The sequence below is a fragment of the Mytilus californianus genome, unplaced genomic scaffold (genome assembly GCF_021869535.1).
Source record: "Mytilus californianus isolate M0D057914Y unplaced genomic scaffold, xbMytCali1.0.p SCAF_4, whole genome shotgun sequence".
Classification (NCBI taxonomy): Eukaryota; Metazoa; Mollusca; class Bivalvia; order Mytilida; family Mytilidae; genus Mytilus; species Mytilus californianus.
The window spans coordinates 51,911,022-51,933,722 of NW_026262690.1; the positions used below are offsets into that span (position 1 = coordinate 51,911,022).

General features: G+C 33.3%; 2 protein-coding genes across 3 annotated transcripts in view; both read right to left on the reverse strand.

Moving 5' to 3' along the window:
• Positions 1–2,530, reverse strand: part of LOC127698395 (cholesterol 24-hydroxylase-like) — a 34,220-nt gene extending 31,690 nt beyond the window's left edge. Inside the window, exon 1 of the mRNA XM_052201849.1 lies at positions 2,267–2,530. Within this exon, the coding sequence (XP_052057809.1) occupies positions 2,267–2,412 (146 nt within the window). The 5' untranslated portion in view covers positions 2,413–2,530. The remainder of the gene's footprint in view (positions 1–2,266) is intronic.
• Positions 1–22,701, reverse strand: part of LOC127698417 (probable RNA-binding protein EIF1AD) — a 208,818-nt gene that overhangs the window by 61,254 nt on the left and 124,863 nt on the right. The gene's annotated exons all lie outside the window — the stretch shown is intronic.

Here is a 22,701-nt window from a genome sequence, read left to right on the forward strand (position 1 = left end):
TAGTGTACTACTTTTAGGGATAATTAATATCAAACTTACAGAAAAGTCTACCAGCTCTAACTCAACATATGGACAATTCTATGTTAAGGGGGTCTATATTTCAGTTTGACAGCTTCAGACATACCAATAATAATAATTTTTTTATTATGTAATTTCATCCCCCTACTTAATATTTCAAGCATAAAATACAAAGACAAAAATTTGGAAAGTGTATGAAAAAAATTGGCAAATTATACACTGTCCACACTAGGGACTATATTTGTAGACAACAAAAATCAAAGTACGATAACTGTGTCCTTGGACCAGTAGTATCTGAGCAAATTGTGATGAAAATATCTGATGAACAAACAGACTAAAAAACAAATAGACATTATTTCTTACATATGAATTAGAAGGGAGGTCAAGATACAATTGCAAAAATTTGGCTATAGGTTAGAGAATCACTACTTTTGACATGTTTGATGGACAGTGATTTTATGTTCAAATTACATGTATGATGAATCAATTCCCTAAGCAATATTCTATAATTTCTAGTTAACTCTTTTTAAGTGTGGTGAGTTGGTAAACATGATTGGGCCGAGTTGTTAGAAAGTTGGGGTGAGTAGGTCTAAGGCGATTTGGCAATGGGGCGAGTTTGTGATGGATCATAAAAATTACAGCTATTTTTTCTGATTAGCACCTCCTAAGCTCAACCACATGTGCTCGTGAATGTTATTAAAGAACGCAATCTACCAAATGAAAATATTGTTTGTTCCCAGTGTTTGCATTAGGCAGAGAGCATAGAGTACACAACAACTCCTATTTTCGGAAACTCATACTAAACCAACTCGTACCCTATTTTTACCAACTCGTACCCATGATTTATTTGATATTATTTATATACATACATGTAGTTAGTGTAACTTTCTTTCGTATATATCATAATATAGCAACATATGAATAAAAAAACTTTCATTGCTAATATGATGCAATCATAATTGTTTCAAATATATCAAAGCTTATCAAATGCTAATCATTAATCATTAGTCTTTAGACTTTTTGATTATATGAAATTGTTTGATTATATGAAATTGTTTGATTATTTGAAATTGTTTGGATGGCAATTTATTTGATATGCATATTAAAATAATTATGAGTACACAATATACTAATCAGTGGTCATTGGTGGATAATAGACCTACAAAAATAGAATGGATTTGTTTAAATAAGAAAAAAACATAGAGAAGTATATAAAAACAAAAATTCAGAATAAATGCTGCACTTCGAACATCAATAATGTATAAATTGGGACACAATATACATGTATAATAGTCCCAGGTATAAATAAGATAAGAATCAAATTCATGGACTACGATAGGTTACTATTAAGTCAAATATAATGGATGAAAGAAAGACATTTTTATACTTAGGTATAGACTGGTTAAAACATATAATGATAATACAAACAGGTTCATCAGTTTATGTACATATTTTATATGTCTATTTTTTTTTTTGCAGCCTGCATACCGCCAGCAAGACTGTATTTTTAAGTATGTCCGCAAGCTGATTGCCTCGCCTTTTCTACCAGCAGATCATATCAGACCGGCTTTCAGGCGCCTGAAACAGCTACAGACAGACCCCCTTCAACGTCTTGTCAAGTATGTAGAAGACACATGGATCAACAGCACCGTTTGGCCCGTGGAGTCGTGGACAGTCTTCTGTTATTGATTATAATAACTAATAAACATATATAAAACTTTTGCAATTTGCTTAATACATGTGCTGGCTTTATGGTTTCAAAAGGATTAGAAAGGTATTCATAATATATATACTAACACGAAAAGAAGACATGTCCATTGCAATATTCAGTAAAAAATATCCTTTTCCAATATTCTATGGATCGTGCAAATTTGAGGATTTTTTTAGATATAAATCCTATCAGTAGATCAACTACAAAGTAATAAAAAATGAAGCATTATTATGTTAAAAAAATATTGGGTAAGAGTTGGTAGAAGTACGAGTTGGTAAAAATAGGGTACAAGTTGGTTGAGTATGAGTTGCCGAAAGTACGAGTTGACATGTATCCGGAGCATATATATATATACCTTAAAATAAGATTCACGAGCTCCAGTGGTTCAAGGATTTGTATAGTGATACAAATCCTTGAGTGGTTCAACAAATTTCAAAGGGTTTTTGTGTTGCCATAATCGACGATCCCGTCACTTGCTAAAGAAGAATCAAGCCATCCTAAGAAATTAGCAAAGACCTTCTGTACATATTTCTGTACCTTGTTCTTTCTGGTCCTGGAATGTGGTCGTACATTTTGTGAAGCTCATTGATGCGATAGGCTGCATATGCAATACATACTGCAAGAAAGGTAATTAGGGCAGCAAGAATATAAGGAAAATAGAATAAAAATTGTTCTGGAAACATTGTCACAAATAAAATTATTGAAAATCTTTCTTTGTGGTGTTAAAAATCAACCATCAATTGCAGGTTTTCATACACAGTTTGTTTTCCCAGACTTTTTGATTTTAGCATGTTCCCTGTTCCTGAATTTCTTCTTTAGTGTATCTTCCTCCTGCATCTGGGAGCACATGACCCCACTACGCTAAATAGAATATTTTATGTTGTGTTGTGTTTTGTTTGTCTTGTGATGAAGGAAATTAGTGTTATCCGAAATATTTAACATGTGTTCATGATTTTGATATTTGTCTCTTTTCTTATTATTGGTACAACTACTAATTTATAGAAAACATAGAAAAAAATGAAAAAAAATATGCCAAAGGTGTCCATGGTGTTTTGGTGTTATGGACTCTTATTTTCTGTACGATTTAGATATGTGGTCTCTTCATCTTATGATTTGTTGAATTAATAACTTAAATGTTATATATAGGACACATTTGTAACGATAAAAGCTAAAAAAATTAAAAAAATTTTGGGGTGTTCGGTGGTGTTCGGCGGTGTGCGGTGGTGTTCGGTGGTGAAAAGACCTACCGCTCTTTGACTGCTTTTATTTTGAAAACAGACGTTTTTTAGCATTTGCCATTTCAAGCATGGTAACTCAATTAAAACTAGCCCATAAAGTCAATTTCTATATTTTTTTTACTTTGTAGATTTTTTTGTTGCTCATTTTTAACTCAAGTGAGCTTTTCTCATTACTTGGCGTCCGTCATCCGTCGTCGTCCGTCGTCGTTAACTTTTACAAAAATCTTCTCCCCTGAAACCAAACTTGGCCTAAATCATCCTTAGGGTACCAAGTTTTAAAAATGTATCCGATGACCCCGCCCACCAATCAAGTTGGCCGCCATGGCTAAAAATAGAACATAGGAGTTTTTGGCTAATATCTTTGAAACTAAAGCATTTAGAGCAAATCTGACGGGGTAAAAATGTTTATCAGGTCAAGATCTATCTGCCCTAAATTTTTCAGACAAATCAGACAACCTGTTGTTGGGTTGTTTCCCCTAAATTTGTAATTTTAAGGAAATTTTGCAGTTTTTGGTTATTATCTTGAATATTATAATAGATAGAGATAAACTGTAAACAGCAAAAATGTTCAGCAAAGTAAGATCTACAAACAAGTCAACATGACTAAATTGTTAATTGACCCCTTAAGAAGTTATTGCCCTTTAAAGTCAAATTTTCACAATTTTTCGAAAATTTTTGTAATCTTTTATAAAAATCTTCTCCTCTGAAATTACTAGGCCAAGTTAAACATAACTTGGCCTAAATCATCCTTAAAGTATCGAGTTTAAAAATGTATCCGATGACCCCGCCCACCAATCAAGATGGCCGCCATGGCTAAAAATAGAACATACGGATAAAATGCAGTTTTTGGCTTATATATCTCTGAAACTAAAGCATTTAGAGCAAATCTGACATGGATAAAAATGTTCATTAGGTCAAGATCAAACTGCCCAAAAAATGTTCAGACGAATCAGACAACACGTTGTTGGGTTGCTGCCCCTGGATTGGTAATTTTAAGGAAATTTTGCACTTTTTGGTTATTATCTTGAATATTATAATAGATAGAGATAAACTGTAAACAGCAAAAATGTTCAGCAAAGTAAGATCTACAAACGAGTCAAAAGACTAAAATTGTCAATTGACCCCTTTAGGAGTTATTGCCCTTTCAAGTCAATTTTTCACAATGTTTTGTAAATTTTTGTAATCTTTTACAAAAATCTTCTCCTGAAATTACGGGGCCAAGTATATCCATACTTGGGCTAGATCATCCTTAGGGTATCTAGTTTAAAAAAAATGTATTGTGCCTGATATTCATAGGATGAAGACATAATCTTTCAATCAGTTTAATTGAGGTCTGGAGCTGGCATGTCAGTAACTGCTAGTAGTCTGTTGTTATTTATGTATTATTGTCATTTTGTTTATTTTCTTTTGTTTCCTATTCTGACATCGGACTCGGACTTCTCTTAAACTGAGTTTCACTGTGCGTACTGTTGTACGTTTGTTTTTTCTACATTGGCTAGAGGTATAGGGGGAGGGTTGAGATCTCAAAAAACATGTTTAACCCCGCCGCATTTTTGCGCCTGTCCCAAGTCAAGAGCCTCTGGCCTTTGTTAGTCTTGTATCATTTTTAATTTTAGTTTCTTGTGTATAATTTGGAGTTTAGTATGACGTCCATTATCACTGAACTAGTATACATATTTGTTTAGGGGCCAGCTGAAGGACGCCTCCGGGTGCGGGAGTTTCTCGCTGCATTGAAGACCCATTGGTGGCCTTCGGCTGTTGTCTGCTCTATGGTCGGGTTGTTGTCTCTCTTTGACACATTTCCCATTTCCATTCTCAATTTTATCCGATGACCGCGCCCACCAACCAAGTTGGCCGCCACGGCTAAAAATTTAAAATAGATGTAAAATGCAGTTTTTGGCTTATATCTCTGAAACTAAAGCATTTAGAGCAAATCTAACGGGGTTAAAATGTTCATCAGATCAACATGACCAAGATTGTCAATTGACCCCTTATGAGTTATTGCCCTTTAAAGTCATTTTTTCACTGTTTTTCGTAAAAAAATTTAATCTTTTACAAAAATCTTCTCCTCTTAATCTACTTGGCCAAATGGAATTAAACTTAGCCACAATTATTATTAGAGTATCTTGATTGAAAAATCTATCCGATGACCCTGCCCTACAACCAACATGGTCCCCATTGGTAAAAATAGAACATAGGGGTTTACTATAGAAGTCTATGGGGAAAATGTAAAAAAAAAACAAATTCAAATGGTCACAACTTGAAAACCAATTTAAATGATGATAAGAGGTCTTCAGTAACTATTGTAAGAATACAATGGGATGACTTGATTTTTTTTCAGGGGGTGCAATTTTCTCAGGTGGGGGTGCTAATAATTTCTTTTTGATATGTTCCATTTTCAGAATTATTCAGTGTTTATTTTTCTATAAACCATTATTATATCTTTTCTTTCAGCAAACTTATATTAGGTGAATGCCCCCAGACCCGGCGGGTTAGTCGGAGCAGGGGAACCCCTGCCCAAATTTTTTTTGAAGGGTGTTCCATAAAAACATTTAAAGGCATTTTCAGCTTAATACAGGCCCTGGGTAAAATAAATTTTGGAGCGGAGGAAAGGATTTTTTTTATTTTTTGTTAATTATCTTGAATATCATTATAGATTGAAGTATACTGTAAACACCAAAAATATCAAGCAAAGAAAGATCTACATAAGTTAACATGACCAATTGGCAATTAACATCTTATTGGAGTTATTGTCCTTTAAAGTTATTTTCTGCAATTCATTGGTAATTTTTGTGAATCTTTTCAAAAATCTTCTGCTTTTAATTTAACTTCTGGGCCAAATTAAACCAAACTTGGCCTCAATCATTATTAGGGTATCTATATGATTTTAACCTTATTTTACATGATTTCCAAAACCACAGTAGATACAGGTGAGCGACACAGGCTCTTGAGAGCCTCTAGTTGCTTGTAACAGTTTCTCTCTAATTATCACAAAAAAAGAATTAAATAGTGAACAACAAAATAAAATAAGTGAAAATTGTCATTGAATTATACTATGAGAGGTTGTCTATTTCAATCATATTGACTTATTACGGTAGATCCTAATTCTTTTCACTATCTACTATACTTTTCAACAAAACATCATGTAAACATTGTAACTAAAACTAAACACAAAATCCTAAGAACCTGAATATTCTGTAGCCGGGCTTTATTTGGACCAATACAAGAATAAGGAGATGAAATATGTTAAAGATATAATGACACACAGATACTTTCGACAACCACAAGACTACAGGCTCCTGGTTTAGAACATACATAAATGGGTTAAACATGTTTGCAACGAAGTGCTCACTCAGCCCTCTCTACTCGAAGAGAGTGATGTAGCAGTACACAATTTAAATCAATTGAAAAGGGTTTCAACTTTGACCCATCAAATCTCTTCTACGCACAAAAACAACCAACAAAATGACAAGACACAAGTACATCTCAACGGATTAAGTATAATAGGCGAAATAAGAAATTTTGTAAAGTATGACTTTGTGCAATGCAAAATATGTAGGACCATATAGCAATGTAAGCTTAGTAATGTATTAAGCTTTTGAAAATAAAATCAATGTAAGTAGCAATAAAGACAATACGAAAGACCTTACTACAATGTTTAGTTGAAAAACGTTAATGTACTAATAAGAACACGTGGTATGATTGCTAACGAGACGATTATTCATGAAAGACTGAAGGACAAGGAAAATTCGGCTAACTATACAGCAAAACTCGTACCGTATGTTAACATGTAATCTAAAGGATCCGCGACAAAATGTCAAAACAATTATAAAGAAAAACTAACAACCTGATTTATACTAAAACAATAAACCAAAACAAACAAAGTAGACAGCAACAAAAAAAAAGATCAACCATAACATGCATAAGCACTGGCTTACAGGCTTCTGGCTTGGTATAGGCTCATAAAGAATGTGGCGATATCAGGATGATATCAGTGAACAAGTTTGTGAGCTCTCAGCCCTCTTCCCACCAACCCCTTTCCTTGAACGATGATATAACAGGAAAAACATCTAAAAAAAATATAAAGATCAATTGTAAAGGGCATGACTCATCAGAACGACACTAAGCACAAAAAGAACAAACAATAACAAAGAAAAAAAAGGCACAAAGTACGATCTCAGAGTACAGAGTACTTGAAGTTACTAAAAGCAAGTGTTAAATCCTATTTTAATTAATAAATAAACCGTCTTCTCAAACTAGAATATAAATCAGTACACTTCCAACAGATTAAGCGTAAAGACACCGTAAGCAGTTTGAGATAAGCATGACCTTGTATAAAGTGTTATTGTCAGTTTTAATACGAAATGTGTATTCTCTTTAATTCAGTTATAGGGGGGAAAATTCAAGTAGTTTGATCAATGAATTAAAACAAGATAATTGTATGTAAAGAAAAGGTAAACAATTGTGTCCTTCTTACACTATTATTTCTTTTTGGGGGAGATCTCTGCGGATCTAAAAAAAAAAACAAAAACAAACCCTCTCATTTTTTCCCGTGTTGTTGAATCGCAGTAATAAATGCACGCACGAATTTTGAATTTACAGTACGCTGATCATTGAAAAAAATCTAGCAAATGTTTTAAGCAATTTGTGCCAACTTAATGCTTATCCACGTATAAACATAGACCAATTAATTTATTAAAAGGACGAATGACGTTGCATGGACCTTATTTTAGTTTACGAGCTTTATATACAACATCATCGAGTCCAGTTACAGGGTTACAAATGTTTCAGAGACTCTTAAGTAAAAGTGGGTTACACATGAAACTAGAATCCGAACAAAAGATGCTAGCTATTATTGGGCAAAATAGTAACAGGGGTTATCATATAAACATTCGCTTGTATATTTTTCATTTATACCAAACAGGCTTCATTACAAAGATCAGTTACAGGGTTATAGTTCTTTTAAAGTTTACTCTTTTGTCACATTTATTGCGCTTAAAATCATTATTCAAAGAATTCTTTATAATGCTTTATAATGGTTATAATGTTTACAAAGGCTAGATTCGTTTATAAGTATCCATTTCAACTTCAAGTACTTAAAAAAGTCCAGATAGAGGATTATAAAGGTCAAGCTTTGATAACAAGGATTACACAGGAATGGAAATCAAAATAAAAGAACAAAATCTAGAATATCTCCGTACGACAAAAGAACAAAATTCCAATTCGACTATTGCAACCTTTAAATCATGCACTAACATATAGCCTTGCAACCTTTTACGAAGAGTTATGACCTGATTAGTTCGACATGCTGAGAGTTTGACACTAGTATTTAAATTTACTGCTGTATAGCATTTATAGTCAGTCAGAGAAGTAAGTCGTTTTCCAGCGATATAATTTTCTAGACCCGTTGTCCTTGTACTTTAAAGACACCCATATACATAAAAAAAACTAGAAATGGTTGACATATTACATATTGGACGTTATCCTTAATCTCAAGTTTGACTTTTATAGAGATTTTATTTAATAAAAACTTGACTAAATTGCACCACTAAAAAAGTTTAGTCCTGCAGGAGGTTGATATAATATCTGTTGAACGTCACCTGTAAAAGCTACGACTTATTGTATAGAATTTTAATGCAAATAAACTAAACTGCAGATATCTCTTCTCTTACATGTCTTTAAGAAGTATAATTATGTATTAAAATGCATATAATCATTAATTTGGCAGCAGGACATTCAATGTTAGCTTTTGATCAATTAACACAAGAATCAATTATTATCGACAAAACAATAAATAATGACATTCATCATCACCCCAGTGTCAAAAGAAGTATAAAATAATAGTTGTTTATAGTGCTTTATTAGGAAGGATACTCTAGTATATAATCTGTAACATGTGGGACATAAAATATCAACAGTTTATGAAAATATTGAAAATTCTTAGCTAGTTTATTACAAATTTAAGTACTAGAAAAATCTATCTTAGTCAGTCATGAAATGGAAAGGCAACATTTCGTGTAAATGTAAGGTTAATATATAATTTCTATTTTGTAAAACATTTTCTGATATTGTAACAAATATGATTTTAATAGATATTATGCAATTACTTTTTTCGAATATAATAATCACATGTATTGTTATAATTATGCAAAAAACGCGATATAATGTACTTTAGCGAGACCTATATTTAGTGCGGAAGACACACCTAACAGTAGGTAACTAGAAATGTCTGTATATTCGTTTAACAAATCTATCAAAAATAGTTAACATTCTTAAAAATGTCGAAAATTTCAGTTTAAATTTATTTCAATTATTTTTTTTTATTTTGTAGACCACCTTTCAATACTTATTGTACTGCACATTTTTGGAAAATTAAACGGAAATAATTATGGAAATGACCGACTAACAGATGCGTCAAAAACAGGCAAGTATAATTACTTAAGTATTACGCGCTCGGACACCGATTCCTAAAGATTTTTGTTTACATTTTCAATATGAACACAGTATGCTGCTCAATAAAATATTCAAAACTGGGTTTATCTTTGAGGTAGCGATTTGGTAATACAAGGAATCACTTTAGCTATCCTAACTTTTGACTCCGATGGTTCGATGTTAATGAAAATTTTAAAAAAAATCGCAGCTAAAGGTAGTATATGTTTTACCTTGATTTACCACTTAGCCGGGTCAGAATTCAAGCACAATGTATGACTTATTGGTATGAATTCTCAGCTGATAAAGTTTGATGCTACTCCTCCCAGGTTAACAACCTGAGATGGGTTGGGTTATACTTGGCTTGCATCGGTATGAACTTTTTAACGGTGATAATTCCCGGGGAAGGTTACTTAACTTAAGGGATGTTAGCTGCTAAAATAACAAGCTTTTAAAAAGACTGCTATTAATTGATAGGATATTAAAAAACGGAACTAAAAAAAAAAAATGCAGAGTCCGTGTCCTTGATTTTGAGATAAAAGACATTGAAAATTTGGCGGGAATTTATTTTCTCTATATTTTTCATAAATTTAATATTGGCACCTTTTTTTTCTTTCAAAAATTGAAAAAATAACAAAATGCTTTTTAAACTATATGTGATAAAACTATGAAAAGAAAGGGCAAGTGGGCAAAATTTTTAATAGTGCTACATGGATAAAACCAGAGGATTCGGAATATCTGACAAAAGTCAAAAATAAGATCAGCGGACATCCTTAGGGACGACATCAAAAGTTCAATGTAGGATAAAAAACTTAATTCACATAGTTTTTTTCACTGACCCCCCCCCCCCCCCCCCCTCTTAACTTAATTTGGGAAACATTGATTGACCAATATGGATATATGTAAAATCGATTTTGGATAAACATAACTTGCAGCAATTTTAACCCCCACCCCCAAACTATTTGATTTAAGTTTTTTATCCTACATTGATCTTTTGATGTCGTCCTTTAAGTACTCCAGAAATAAGCATTGCATACAGCTGAAAATCTATTATTTACTTGTTAACATGTCAAAACCACTTTTAAAACATTTCAACCCTTAGCTGAAAATCAAACAGAAACATTTTTGTTCTTTACATTAAATATTAAAGCCATGTGACTCGTGTAACTTGTATATGGTCGAGAGTCGGATTCATAGGACAATTGTAGTGCTTTAAAAATTATCGAAAGCTACAGTGAAGTACAAAATAAAGAGCTTATGTAATTGAAGACCTTTAGCTTAAGATATCTGGCAAGAAATATATAAATCATATATGCCGTATACAAACCTGGTACCTATATTATTTGTAGGACCTTTGCATTTTTCATGTCGGACTTGTTTAATATTTTTTATATTGAGTCATTGACAAATAATTCAAATAGCATTAACGACAGAACAAACACCGATAAACTTTAGGACAATAAAATAATGATTGTTTAGGATTAATAGTATCGGAAAGAACTAAGCATTTTGGGATTTATCTATTGATTGTATTGATTTGATAAAACAAAGAAATCGTTATAAACTAGTATGCATGTAATTTACATGTATGTAAAAATTACAAAGTGAAAACTTCGTGTCGAATTTAATAATTGAAATGGAGAACTGTGAGAAATTTTTTTAAAACATGTCAAACGTTTTATTTCATTTTATTTCTTTTCCAAAAGATCAAATGTGGTACAAAACAATCGATTACAAAAATGTCCCGCAAAACTGAGCCACTACAGTAAAATAGTATGCAGGTATATACATATACCTTGTAACAGCTATACTCTATCAAAGAAATCAAGATTAGGAATGCAAGTTTGGAATGTTGTTACACATAAATGGAGACTTCACAATGTGAAAGTTCCCAGCCGTCCCTTATTGTAAATTTGCGAATTGCGGTCAATGCTGCATCATTGATTACTGGTTCGAAGATATCCTCAATGAATTGTAGTAGAAGCAAATATATTGTATTTGGTGTTACAAATCCGCAATTTTAGATAAACTTTTACTAGGAACGCCCTGTATCAAAAACTGAGAATCAAATAAATACATGGGAAGCCCTTATAAATGAATGAAAAAAAAAATTGACGAAACTTGAAAATTTACTATTAATCAAATTATGGCTACGGCCAACAGATTAACTGCTTTGTAGATGCTATATAAAGTATACTCGAGGTAAAAAAATGCTATCCCTATGCCTATAAATTCTACAAACAGTTCGTTCTTTTTAACCTACAGGTCGCACAGACGTAATTTAGTTTAACTTCATTCACGCTTACTTTTGCTTTATATAATGTACATTGTAACTACACAGAACTATATACATACATATTAGTGTGAAAAAGAAAGATTTTTACCCTAAAAATATAAATATTTTTACATAAAAACAGGAGAAATTATATGATTGTTAATGAGACAAATTCAACTGTCCACCTAAGACCGGCAAGACCAAAAATTCAGACCACCATAGGGCTATCAGCAATGAGCACAAAACCAACAACTACAAATAGGCACTGCACTGTGATAAACAATGTGAAGCAATAAATAAAAAGAAAACCAACAGTCTGATTTAAGCTAATAACATTAAACGAATACAACTTGTATCGGACGACAACCAACGACATCCACTGGACTACAGGCTCATGGATTGACTTTGTTTTCAGCAACGTTTTTTTTTAAATTCTGTAATGATGTTGTATTGAATATGTGTATGTGTTGTCTAATTTATTAACACAAAACGTTTTACTATATATAAATATATAAACGTGTATGTTTTTTCAATGACTTAAGCATGTAAGAGACTATATCAAAGTTTCTGTCCAGAGTCAAGGAACACGTCATTTGCTCTTTATAACTTATTGTTTTTGTCTTTACAAGAAATTTCAAACTGTGTTTTACTAGTATATGTCTGCAATATATTGAATTAAATTTCGTGCGAAATTAATACTACAAATATATCTATTGGTCAACCACTTGCAATGGTCAATGGTAAATGTCAGCTCTAAACTGCCTCAGAAATAGAACCTATGAATTATATATATTCTGTGTTTTTATAAATTAATTCCGCAGAAGTGTTATTGTTCTATGTATTTACCATATCAAACATGTGCTTTTTCGAGTTTAAGTTCGTATACATCATTAGTTGTATTTACTTTTAGAACAAACACAGTATTATATTATTTTCTCACAGGGTCCTGTTTGGTTGGAGAATGGTCTGAATGGGGAGAAATTAATTGTCAAACCAAGAAAGTAACTAGGACTAGAGAATTGTTACAGAACAGTCCGTTAGGTTGTCCCCAAAAACTTCAAGAAAGTAAAAATGGTAGTGTACTGTTAAAATATAGTACTTTTATTTTACGAAAAATAGGAAATGGACTCCTGTCATTTTGTTCAAAAGTAAAAAGACTAAAGGAAAAAAAACCTTGATTGAAAACTTAAGCTGAAACATATGAACCTACATAAAAATCAACTCATGTGCTCAGGGAAAGTAAGCAGTCCTGTTACTCTAGTGACTTCCGTCACGTTACTCGTTTTCAAATCTGGCATACCGGCGCGGTTGACCATAACATGCCCTAGCGTGACTATTCCAAATAAATCACAGGGTTAGAAAAGACTATTGCCCAATCAAAATTCATAGACATTAAAATGGAAATACAATGCACATACAATACCGTTGTCGTTTGTTTGATAGCGACCAGTCTTTATTGGTGGAGTACCCAGAGAGAATCACCGAAGGCAAAATAAATGGCTGTTCTTTTCCTTAAGAACAGAGTGGAACACACCTTGCCACGAACGGGGTTCGAACTCACAACCTCAACAATAACAATCAATTATATATACATGTACCATGAAAGTAATTGTACATTTCGCTCAGTGATCGAATCATTTTTAGTTTATAAACACACTTGTTGATTAATCAAAAACAATATTACAATTTGATATAAATATTGTATCATGAATTCGTTTCATTTATCTTTGACAAAAATTCAAGAAACCACATATTCTCCAAACAATGGGAAACTGGTAATACTTGTAAGACTGAGAAAGTATGTAAAAATCGAAGGTTGTCAAACTTTTCCTGCCGTCTAGCGAATTTGAATAGGTGATACTATCTATATGATTAATGAGTTATATTCATTCCATTGTAGCACAAGTTTCCTACCCAACAATTTCTGCTTGGTCAGCATGGGGAGAACCAGACACAAATGGTATAAAACGGAGATCTAGGACTGTAATGGGAGTTTGTGGAAAATCAATTCTTGGATCAAACTTTCCTCTTGTACAGAGAAAGACGGACTTGAAATTAGATAATGCAGTGGATACTGGTGATCTCTCGTATAATGATACTAAACAGGACACTGATATTATAGAACACGACAAGTCTATTTTAAGTAACGACGCTGGTGACGAGGCTTCACCAACAATATCGACTAAAACTAGTCATGGTAATATTCTGCGAAGAATAATTACAAAAATTGCAAGTGTACGTATACTCCCAAATCAAAATGTGGAGATATCAGATGCAAACAGAAAAGACATGACACCTTTTAATACACACAACAGGAAGAACATCCATGAAAAGTTAAAAACATTATATCGAAAATATTTTATTCAGCAAGCAAATCCATTAAGTCATTATTACAAAATTCCTTCGTACAGGATGTATAATAAAACAGTGCCGAAAATACTTAAGGTTAAGTACTTGCAATCAGCTATTTTGAATGGCGACCTGGACGTGATATCAACAACACCTGAACCTACAACTGAAAAGACGTATTGGAATGATGCAGGACTTCTCGGTTACAAGGATGAATATAATAAATGGTATCGGGATCAGATGATAAAAGCTAACCTGGATCAAGCATCATATCGCGACAGCCAAGGGATGCCTGATGACAGATATGGTAGGAATATGTTTTCTATCAGAAAGTTTAACAAAAATCAACCATCTATAGTTAATGGACAACCTAAACCAGTGGTAGATGCATCTGGTAATCTAGCTACCAATACTACTGGTGTATATGGAAGAAACCAGTTGATAGCATTGGCGGAATCTCATAATCGTATTTTTAGTGTTGATGGTTCATATGCCTACAGGCCAATATCAAGTGATTCTGGCTCATATGGCAGTCGGGTTGCCAGTTCCAGTGGATTTCATGGACGTAAGTCTCAAAGTTCTGCTGGATCATACGAAAGCCACCCTCAAAATTCTGCTGGATCATACGGAAGTCACCCTCTAAATTCTGCTGGTTCATACGGAAGTCACCCTCAAAGCGCTGCTGGATCCTACGGAAGTCAGTCTCAAAGTTCTGCCGGATCCTACGGAAGTCAGCCTCAAAGTTCTGCTGGATCCTACGGAAGTCAGCCTCAAAGTTCTGCTGGATCCTATGGAAATCAACCTCAAAGTTCTGCTGGATCCTACGGAAGTCAGCCTCAAGGTTCTGTTGGAACATATGATGGGTCATTTAGAAGTCCTTTGGATATCACGCATGGCAGTCAGTCTTCAGGCAATGGTGGTTTATCTGCTAAAAGACATTTACCAAATGCTGGTTCGTACAGTGGCCAGCATCTCTCCTCAGATGGATCGCACGTGGGCGCAATACCAACTTCTGGTGGAGACTATAGACCTCCATCACAATCCAACATTCCGAGTTCGAATGATTACATCTCTAATCCTATTAATCAGTTCAATAAGACTGAACATTATAATTTTGATCAAATGAACCGTGCAGAATATTTGAAATCGAAATCCGATTTTGGTGATATCTTTTCAATTTTAGCAATGAGTGGTGACAATTCGAATTTACCAAGTTCTGGAAACGATTACAGTACCATTCCTACTGAAACAGGTGACGCTTACTCTATTGGATGGGACAATCCTTCATCTGTATCAAGGGAACAGCAAAATATTGCACCAAATGAAGCTGAAGATTACAAAAGTCTTGATAGTTACACTGGCTCTCTTCATTCAGACTCTGGTGTTCCGTTCGAAAGCAAGATTTCTGATTCTAGTGGTTCGTATATAGATCAGACATCCTTACATTCAAATCAGCATCCATCTGGACCATCTGATGCCAAATCTGTTGCATCCAGCGGTATACATAATAGCAACAATTTAGTTCCATTCGACAGAAGCTATGAAAATCCGCAACCAACTAAAGGCTCTTACGATTCTGATCCTCCTGCGTCAGGAGATTCATATGAGAGTAATCCAACAGCGTCTGATTCATCATATGATGATACGGTTACTGGTACATCATATGATGCTCACACTCCATTCCAGAGCGTAGCGAATAATGTTAATCCTTCAGCCCCTTTGGTGCCTAGTGCGTCATCTGATGGTCATCACCAATCGTCTGCATTAAGAAAATCATTTAAAAAAACGACAGCGTCCGATGAACCATACGACGCATCAACAGGGACGTTTAAAAAGCACCATTCGACAAGTGATACATCATATAAAAATCCATCTGAAACTTTGCAGTCCAGTGAGTCCAGTTATGAAGTGTCAAATGATCCATATGACTTCCAGTCACATGCTGTGCAACAGGTAAATAATGGAGAACCTGAAAGTAGTGTAAATCATGGTCCCAAACATGATGATAATAAACCAAATCAGACCATCAATGGTGACACTCTTCATACATTTAAAGATCCTTTTGATGGTAGTAGTATTGATGCTAATGATCATATACTTTCAAACACAGATTTCAGTGACATCTTTTCAATTTTAGAAAATAATGAACATTTAAACGTTAAAGATTTCGAAAATATTCCATTTAGCAACCATGGTTCACATTTTGATTTAGATAATCCGGTAACAGCTTAATTGTTTTAAATAAATATGTTCCTCTTCACAAATTTGATTGTCATTTCATTGCGGCAGTGTATTGAAGTCTTATGATATTGCAAAATGTAAAAAAAAGTTGAACTTGTTTAATATACTGGAAAGGCTATAAGTTTTGCTATAAAACGCGTGTACTTGGACTTTCTTTTTATCCAAATATCCAGGAATGTACTGCTATTGAATTATTGTCTTCTCATACTCTATTTCGTCGACAGCTTTTCTGTACGCAGTGACATCTCTTGTTACAACTTCGGTAAACCGCAAGCGCAATGCCAGGAAAAATTGTGACAAAAGAAAAGATAACGAACATAGAAGGTAGATAGTTTGAATTGATTTTGACAGAAAATTTTTACTACACCAAATTATTTAACAACTGTTATGACACAGTTTAATTTACAAATGGGAACGCATGGAAAATGCATATAAAAAACAAACAAACAAACATCGCGCTATTATCTCACTCGTCGTTTACGCGCTCCATGATATTGTTTTGCTTCAAGGTAACAATCGGTAAACTTAGGCAAAACCCGAAAGTTAATTAGCAGCCAAAGTTTTCGAATAACAATCATCGAATGAAAATCTTTTTTAACATTTATACGTTATGGATTGGTATTAAATGTAAAAAAAACGTCCATAGAGGACTTAGTTTAGTATATATGCATGGACTGATAATCTTCATGTAAAAAATCTTTGATTCTGAAGCATAAGATTATAAAGGCCTGTATAGAACAGCTAAACATGTTTCCCCATGGTCGAGGGAGATTCCACCTTCGTTTAAGAAAAATCACTCAATTTTACGCACAAAATGTATCATTTAACCATTTCAGTACTACCAAAGCACTGACATTTATACTCAGTAAAAAAGTTTGATTTAATGAAAGATTATTTTCAATATATCTGAAAGTAAAATAATAGGATATGATTATATATTGTTTCTACTTTTCTTTAAAATTGATTTGTATAAATTTTGCTTTAACTGTAACAGATTGGCTAGCAGGGGCGAACAATTATTCCACAATGAAAGACCGTCTGTATGTTGGAATATTAATCCACCAAACTCAACAAATAATGTCGGTTAAAAAAACAGCATTTTGATAATTGATACTTGGGTGTATGCGTTATTTGAATCAGTATGGTTTTTATCAGAGTAGAATTTGTCGCGAACAAGAACAAGAAACCGGCATCTGCGCATCTGCGTTTAATGAGACGATGTAGGTTATATTTCAGTTGAGAATGGTCACGGTTACACTAGTGACAGTGATTTACTTAAGACATTGCAGCAAATCTTTTTAATTCTTAAAAATCCATACCTGATGGACTTCACCGACAGTGTACACCCTTTAACAATATTTTTGAAGACATATATAACTGTCAATTTAGTAAAAACACGCATTCATGTACAGTTAACGCTTTATTTTTTATTAAAAAAGAATGTTGTCTTGTGATGTGAAAAAGATTGTACAATTATAAATTTAGATTTATCTATGGTTTATTTACTTTGACGAAGTCTTGCAAACGTGTACATAGACCATTGCTTACGAACAATTCTTTAGTTTTGAGTGCATTTCTTTGATATTCATTATTTGGAATCTTCTTGGTGTGTAAATTGCAGAAATGCTTTACTGAAAAATAGATTTAGCGGGAAAAAATCTAGGAAGAATGATTAGGTCAGGTACAGAAAAGTAAGATTTTTTAGTTGGAAGTTTTCTTGATTTATCCATACTAAAATACTAGCAGAAGAAAGTTGGACAAGAAAAACATGTTAGTATTTTGGATAAAGATTGTTCTTTGTACAGAAAATGGATAAAAAATTCGAGAAGTAAAAGGCATGTTTGCATGTTTCTGAAACATGACAGAATTCTATAAAAAAATGATGCATCGGGTCATATCATTAATGAAGAGAAGATGCAGGTTGGATATTAAACTGCCATGAAATTTGGAAGCTTCGTTTTCAGAATCTAATTATATTTTATTTTTACCGTAAGTTATTCGGCATATGCCATGAACCACGAACTTCCTCGCGCCATTCTCAAATCAATTTTGGTATATATGCAAGATAAGCTATGATTTTCGTGCTCTTTTCAATAGATCATTATTGTCATTGTGTCTTTCCTTTTAACAAAATCGAAGTTGAAAATAAACTCATCAAAGATACTAGAACAAATCTGGTGATTTCCCCTTTCATGAAAAAGAACAACAATTTTGTGCCAGCCTATAGGGTTTGCGTGTATGAGTTGGTGCAGTTTGTATAGATAAGAAGATGTGGTATGAGTGCCAATGAGACAACTCTCCATCCAAGTCACGTTGTATAAAAAGTTAACAATTATAGGCCAAAGTACGGCCTTCAACACGGAGCCTTGGCTCACACCGAACAGCAAGCTATAAAGGGCCCCAAAATGACTAGTGTAAAACAATTCAAACAGGAAAACCAACGGTTTGATCTATATAAAAAACGAGAAACGAGAAACACCTATGAACCACACCAACAAACGACAACCACTGAACAACTGGCTCCTGAATTAGGACATGTATTTACTTTATAAACGTAAGTTAGATAAATGGAGGTTTTGTTGTCTTGTGAGGAAGGATGACTGGAATCAGCAATTCACAATATATATGGTCACCTTTATGCATTGATTGATTGTTACGTTCTGTAGCTAACTAAAGACTTGTTGACATTATCATAGATACCATCCGTTTAAACTCGTCTATTGTGAATTTATTATTTCTTTTGGTTTATTCTTGGTCGAAACACTTATCAATGGAATTAGTTTAGAATCGTATAAAGCTTGATACATGCATCGTAGAGGGTGCTTAACCCCCGCCGACGCATCAAGTCTCACTCCAATTAGAGTTCACATAAATGCTACTGTTTACATACTGTGTATTTCAGTTTGTAACTAGATTTCTGTGATTTGAAATGACATCGTTATTTACTAGGTTTATGCTCTTCAACTTCGTACTTGTTTCAGCCTATAAACTTTTTGAATCCAAGGTCACTGATGAGTCTTTTGAAGACGAAACCGCGCGTCTGGCGTACAAAATTATAAGCCTTCTATTTTTGAGTTTTTTACTTTGTTTTTCGATCATAGTCTTATGGTTTCTCTGGTTTAATGTTCTTAAAAAAAAATATCTACCTTCAGTGTTATAGAAACTTTAAAGCATTAGAATAAAGTAAAAATAAACATGGGTGTCTGGAATACTTGGTTTTCAGGATATTTATGCAATTTACATACTGTCACCAGTAAAAAATTTAATAACTATAGTAGCCATCAAGCTCCGACAGTAAATATTTTGATTACGAAAATTGTATGTATATATGTTACAGTGAATTTGTAAAATCACTGATTTTTCAGGTATTTTGTATTATCACTGAACTAATTAGTGATTTTATAAAATTTTATAAAATCACTGACATATATATAGTTATAATGTTTAAGTTTCCTGAAGGTGCAGTTATAACCAAATCATAAATATTTCAAAAATCAAATAAGTCATCAAGTTATTGATGATTTTAACAATTTAGATTTGACATCTGAAGAACTTTAAAATGTGTTTCTTTTCAAAATCTCAATTTATATCACGTCTTGCACATAACTACAAAGAAGTCTTTCAAAATCTAGTACTTTTGGTCATATAGGTATTTACTTATGTATGATGTCGCCAAAAATGTCAACAAACACTTGCAAACTTTTAAAATTGATCACGAACCTGTTATGTGATAAAAGTGTTATTTATCAAAGAAGCGTTAAATTTTATTCAATATTTACTTTCTTGAGTGTAAGTTCTTAGTTACCATGCACTCATGAAACCTGTGATTGAAAATGAAATTTAAGATAAGTGCATATAATTACCAAAAATATAGTATATTTGAATTCTCACCAAAATTACTACTGTTTTTATGAATGTTCTATTGGAACACTATAACTAATAACATTTAAGCATGTGTTTGGTTATACTTGTACTTAAATTCGCATAGGCTAATTTTCGTTTCATTATAAAATTATAAACTAAATGGTCACTTTTCACAGTTATTACATATAGGTCTCACATGAAAGCTAGATACCTGTGCCATTTCATGATAACCATAGACACTTACATTGCAGAAAAATGGTTGACTGTTTTTTCCGGTTGGAATGGAACATTTCTCGATTAGATATATCTTGAGAATTATAAAAGATAGACCAGTAAAATAAATAGCTTCTCATCTTTTTACTATAGTTTGTTTCTTCCAACTTTAAAAGTATTAATTCATTGAAGAAGAAGAAAAATTCGACCAATCTATATCTAACATGAATAATTTGCCTTTTGAAATTGACTTTTAAATATTGAAATGTTTTAAAAAATATTTTTTAAAGAGCTTAAATGACTTATCTGTCATATACAATTATTTTATAAATGGTCGTGTCAATAAAAAAAATTATTCAAACTATATCTATGACTCAGAAATTAAATGAAAACATATCTAATGTCACATCTCTGTTGCTCTTCTATTAATACACAAGCCTATTTTGTGTCGTGTTGTCACCTCTCCTTTGCTCTTCTATTAATACGCAAGCCTATTTTGTGTCGTGTTGTCACCTCTCCTTTGCTCTTCTATTAATACACAAGCCTATTTTGTGTCGTGTTGTCACCTCTCCTTTGCTATTTTGCTATTCTATAAATACACAAGCCTATTTTGTGTCGTGTTGTCACCTCTCCTTTGCTCTTCTATTAATACACAAGCCTATTTTGTGTCGTGTTGTCACCTCTCTGTTGCTCTTCTATTAATACACAAGCCTATTTTGTGTGGTGTTGTCACCTCTCCTTTGCTATTCTATTAATACACAAGCCTATTTTGTGTGGTGTTGTCACCTCTCTGTCGCTCTTCTATTAATACACAAGCCTATTTTGTGTTGTGTTGTCACCTCTCCTTTGCTCTTCTATAAATACACAAGCCTATTTTGTGTCGTGTTGTCACCTCTCCTTTGCTCTTCTATTAATACACAATCCTATTTTGTGTCGTGTTGTCACCTCTCCTTTGCTCTTCTATTAATACACAAGCCTATTTTGTGTCGTGTTGTCACCTCTCCTTTGCTCTTCTATTAATACACAAGCCTATTTTGTGTCGTGTTGTCACCTCTCCTTTGCTATTTTGCTATTCTATTAATACACAAGCCTTTTTTGTGTCGTGTTGTCACCTATCTTTTGGTCTTCTATTAATACATAAGCCTATTTTGTGTCGTGTTGTCACCTCTCCTTTGCTCTTCTACTAATACACAAGCCTATTTTGTGTCGTGTTGTTACCTCTCCTTTGCTCTTCTATTAATACAGAAGCCTATTTTGTGTCGAGTTGTCACCTCTCTGTTGCTCTTTTATTAATACACAAGCCTATTTTGTGTCGTGTTGTCACCTCTCCTTTGCTATTCTATTAATACACAAGCCTATTTTGTGTCGTGTTGTCACCTCTCTGTTGCTCTTTTATTAATACACAAGCCTATTTTGTGTCGTGTTGTCACCTCTCCTTTGCTATTCTATTAATACACAAGCCTATTTTGTGTCGTGTTGTCACCTCTCTGTTGCTCTTCTATTAATACACAAGCCTATTTTGTGTCGTGTTGTCACCTCTCCTTTGCTATTCTATTAATACACAAGCCTATTTTGTGTCGTGTTGTCACCTCTCTGTTGCTCTTCTATTAATACACAAGCCTATTTTGTGTGGTGTTGTCACCTCTCTGTTGCTCTTTTATTAATACACAAGCCTATTTTGTGTTGTGTTGTCACCTCTCTTTTGCTCTTTTATTAATACACAAGCCTTTTTTGTGTCGTGTTGTCACCTCTCTTTTACTCTTCTATTAATTCAGAAGCCTATTTTGTGTCGTGTTTTTGTTATACTGTTCACTTGTGGACACCACATTGGTTGTCGTAACCGGCTTTTACTTTGTAGTTTGCTTTTCATAAACCGAGTGTGTCTATGCTCATGGCGCTTATAATAACCCAACAGTTCTCGCATTTTTTAGTAGTCGTCACTCTTCATTAATAACCATCCATAGACTGGAAATATCCTTCGAATCTTTTGTTGCCTAATATACTCACACTATTGTTGCTCAGTCATTCAGTCTTGTATTTTCGGGGATCAATATCATTCGACTATAGTTTGAACCAAGACTAAAAAAGTTTCATTTAATTTTTTTTTTGTATTGAACATTTTTAGTTTGAGCATTGCACAATGTGTGTCTCTGTGGTCTGTCTATGGTATTAATGCATGAAATCTAATCCTAAAAGCAGCCTGTATTAGAATATTCGACTTCATGGTTTTGATGTCAGAAGATTGAAAATATTTAAAGTACTAGTACTGTGAATATAGAAATAAAGAGATATAGTATGTGATATGCAAGCTTGCTTCCAGCAACTTCAAGCTTACTTTGATACGATATCACTTAGTATTGTTT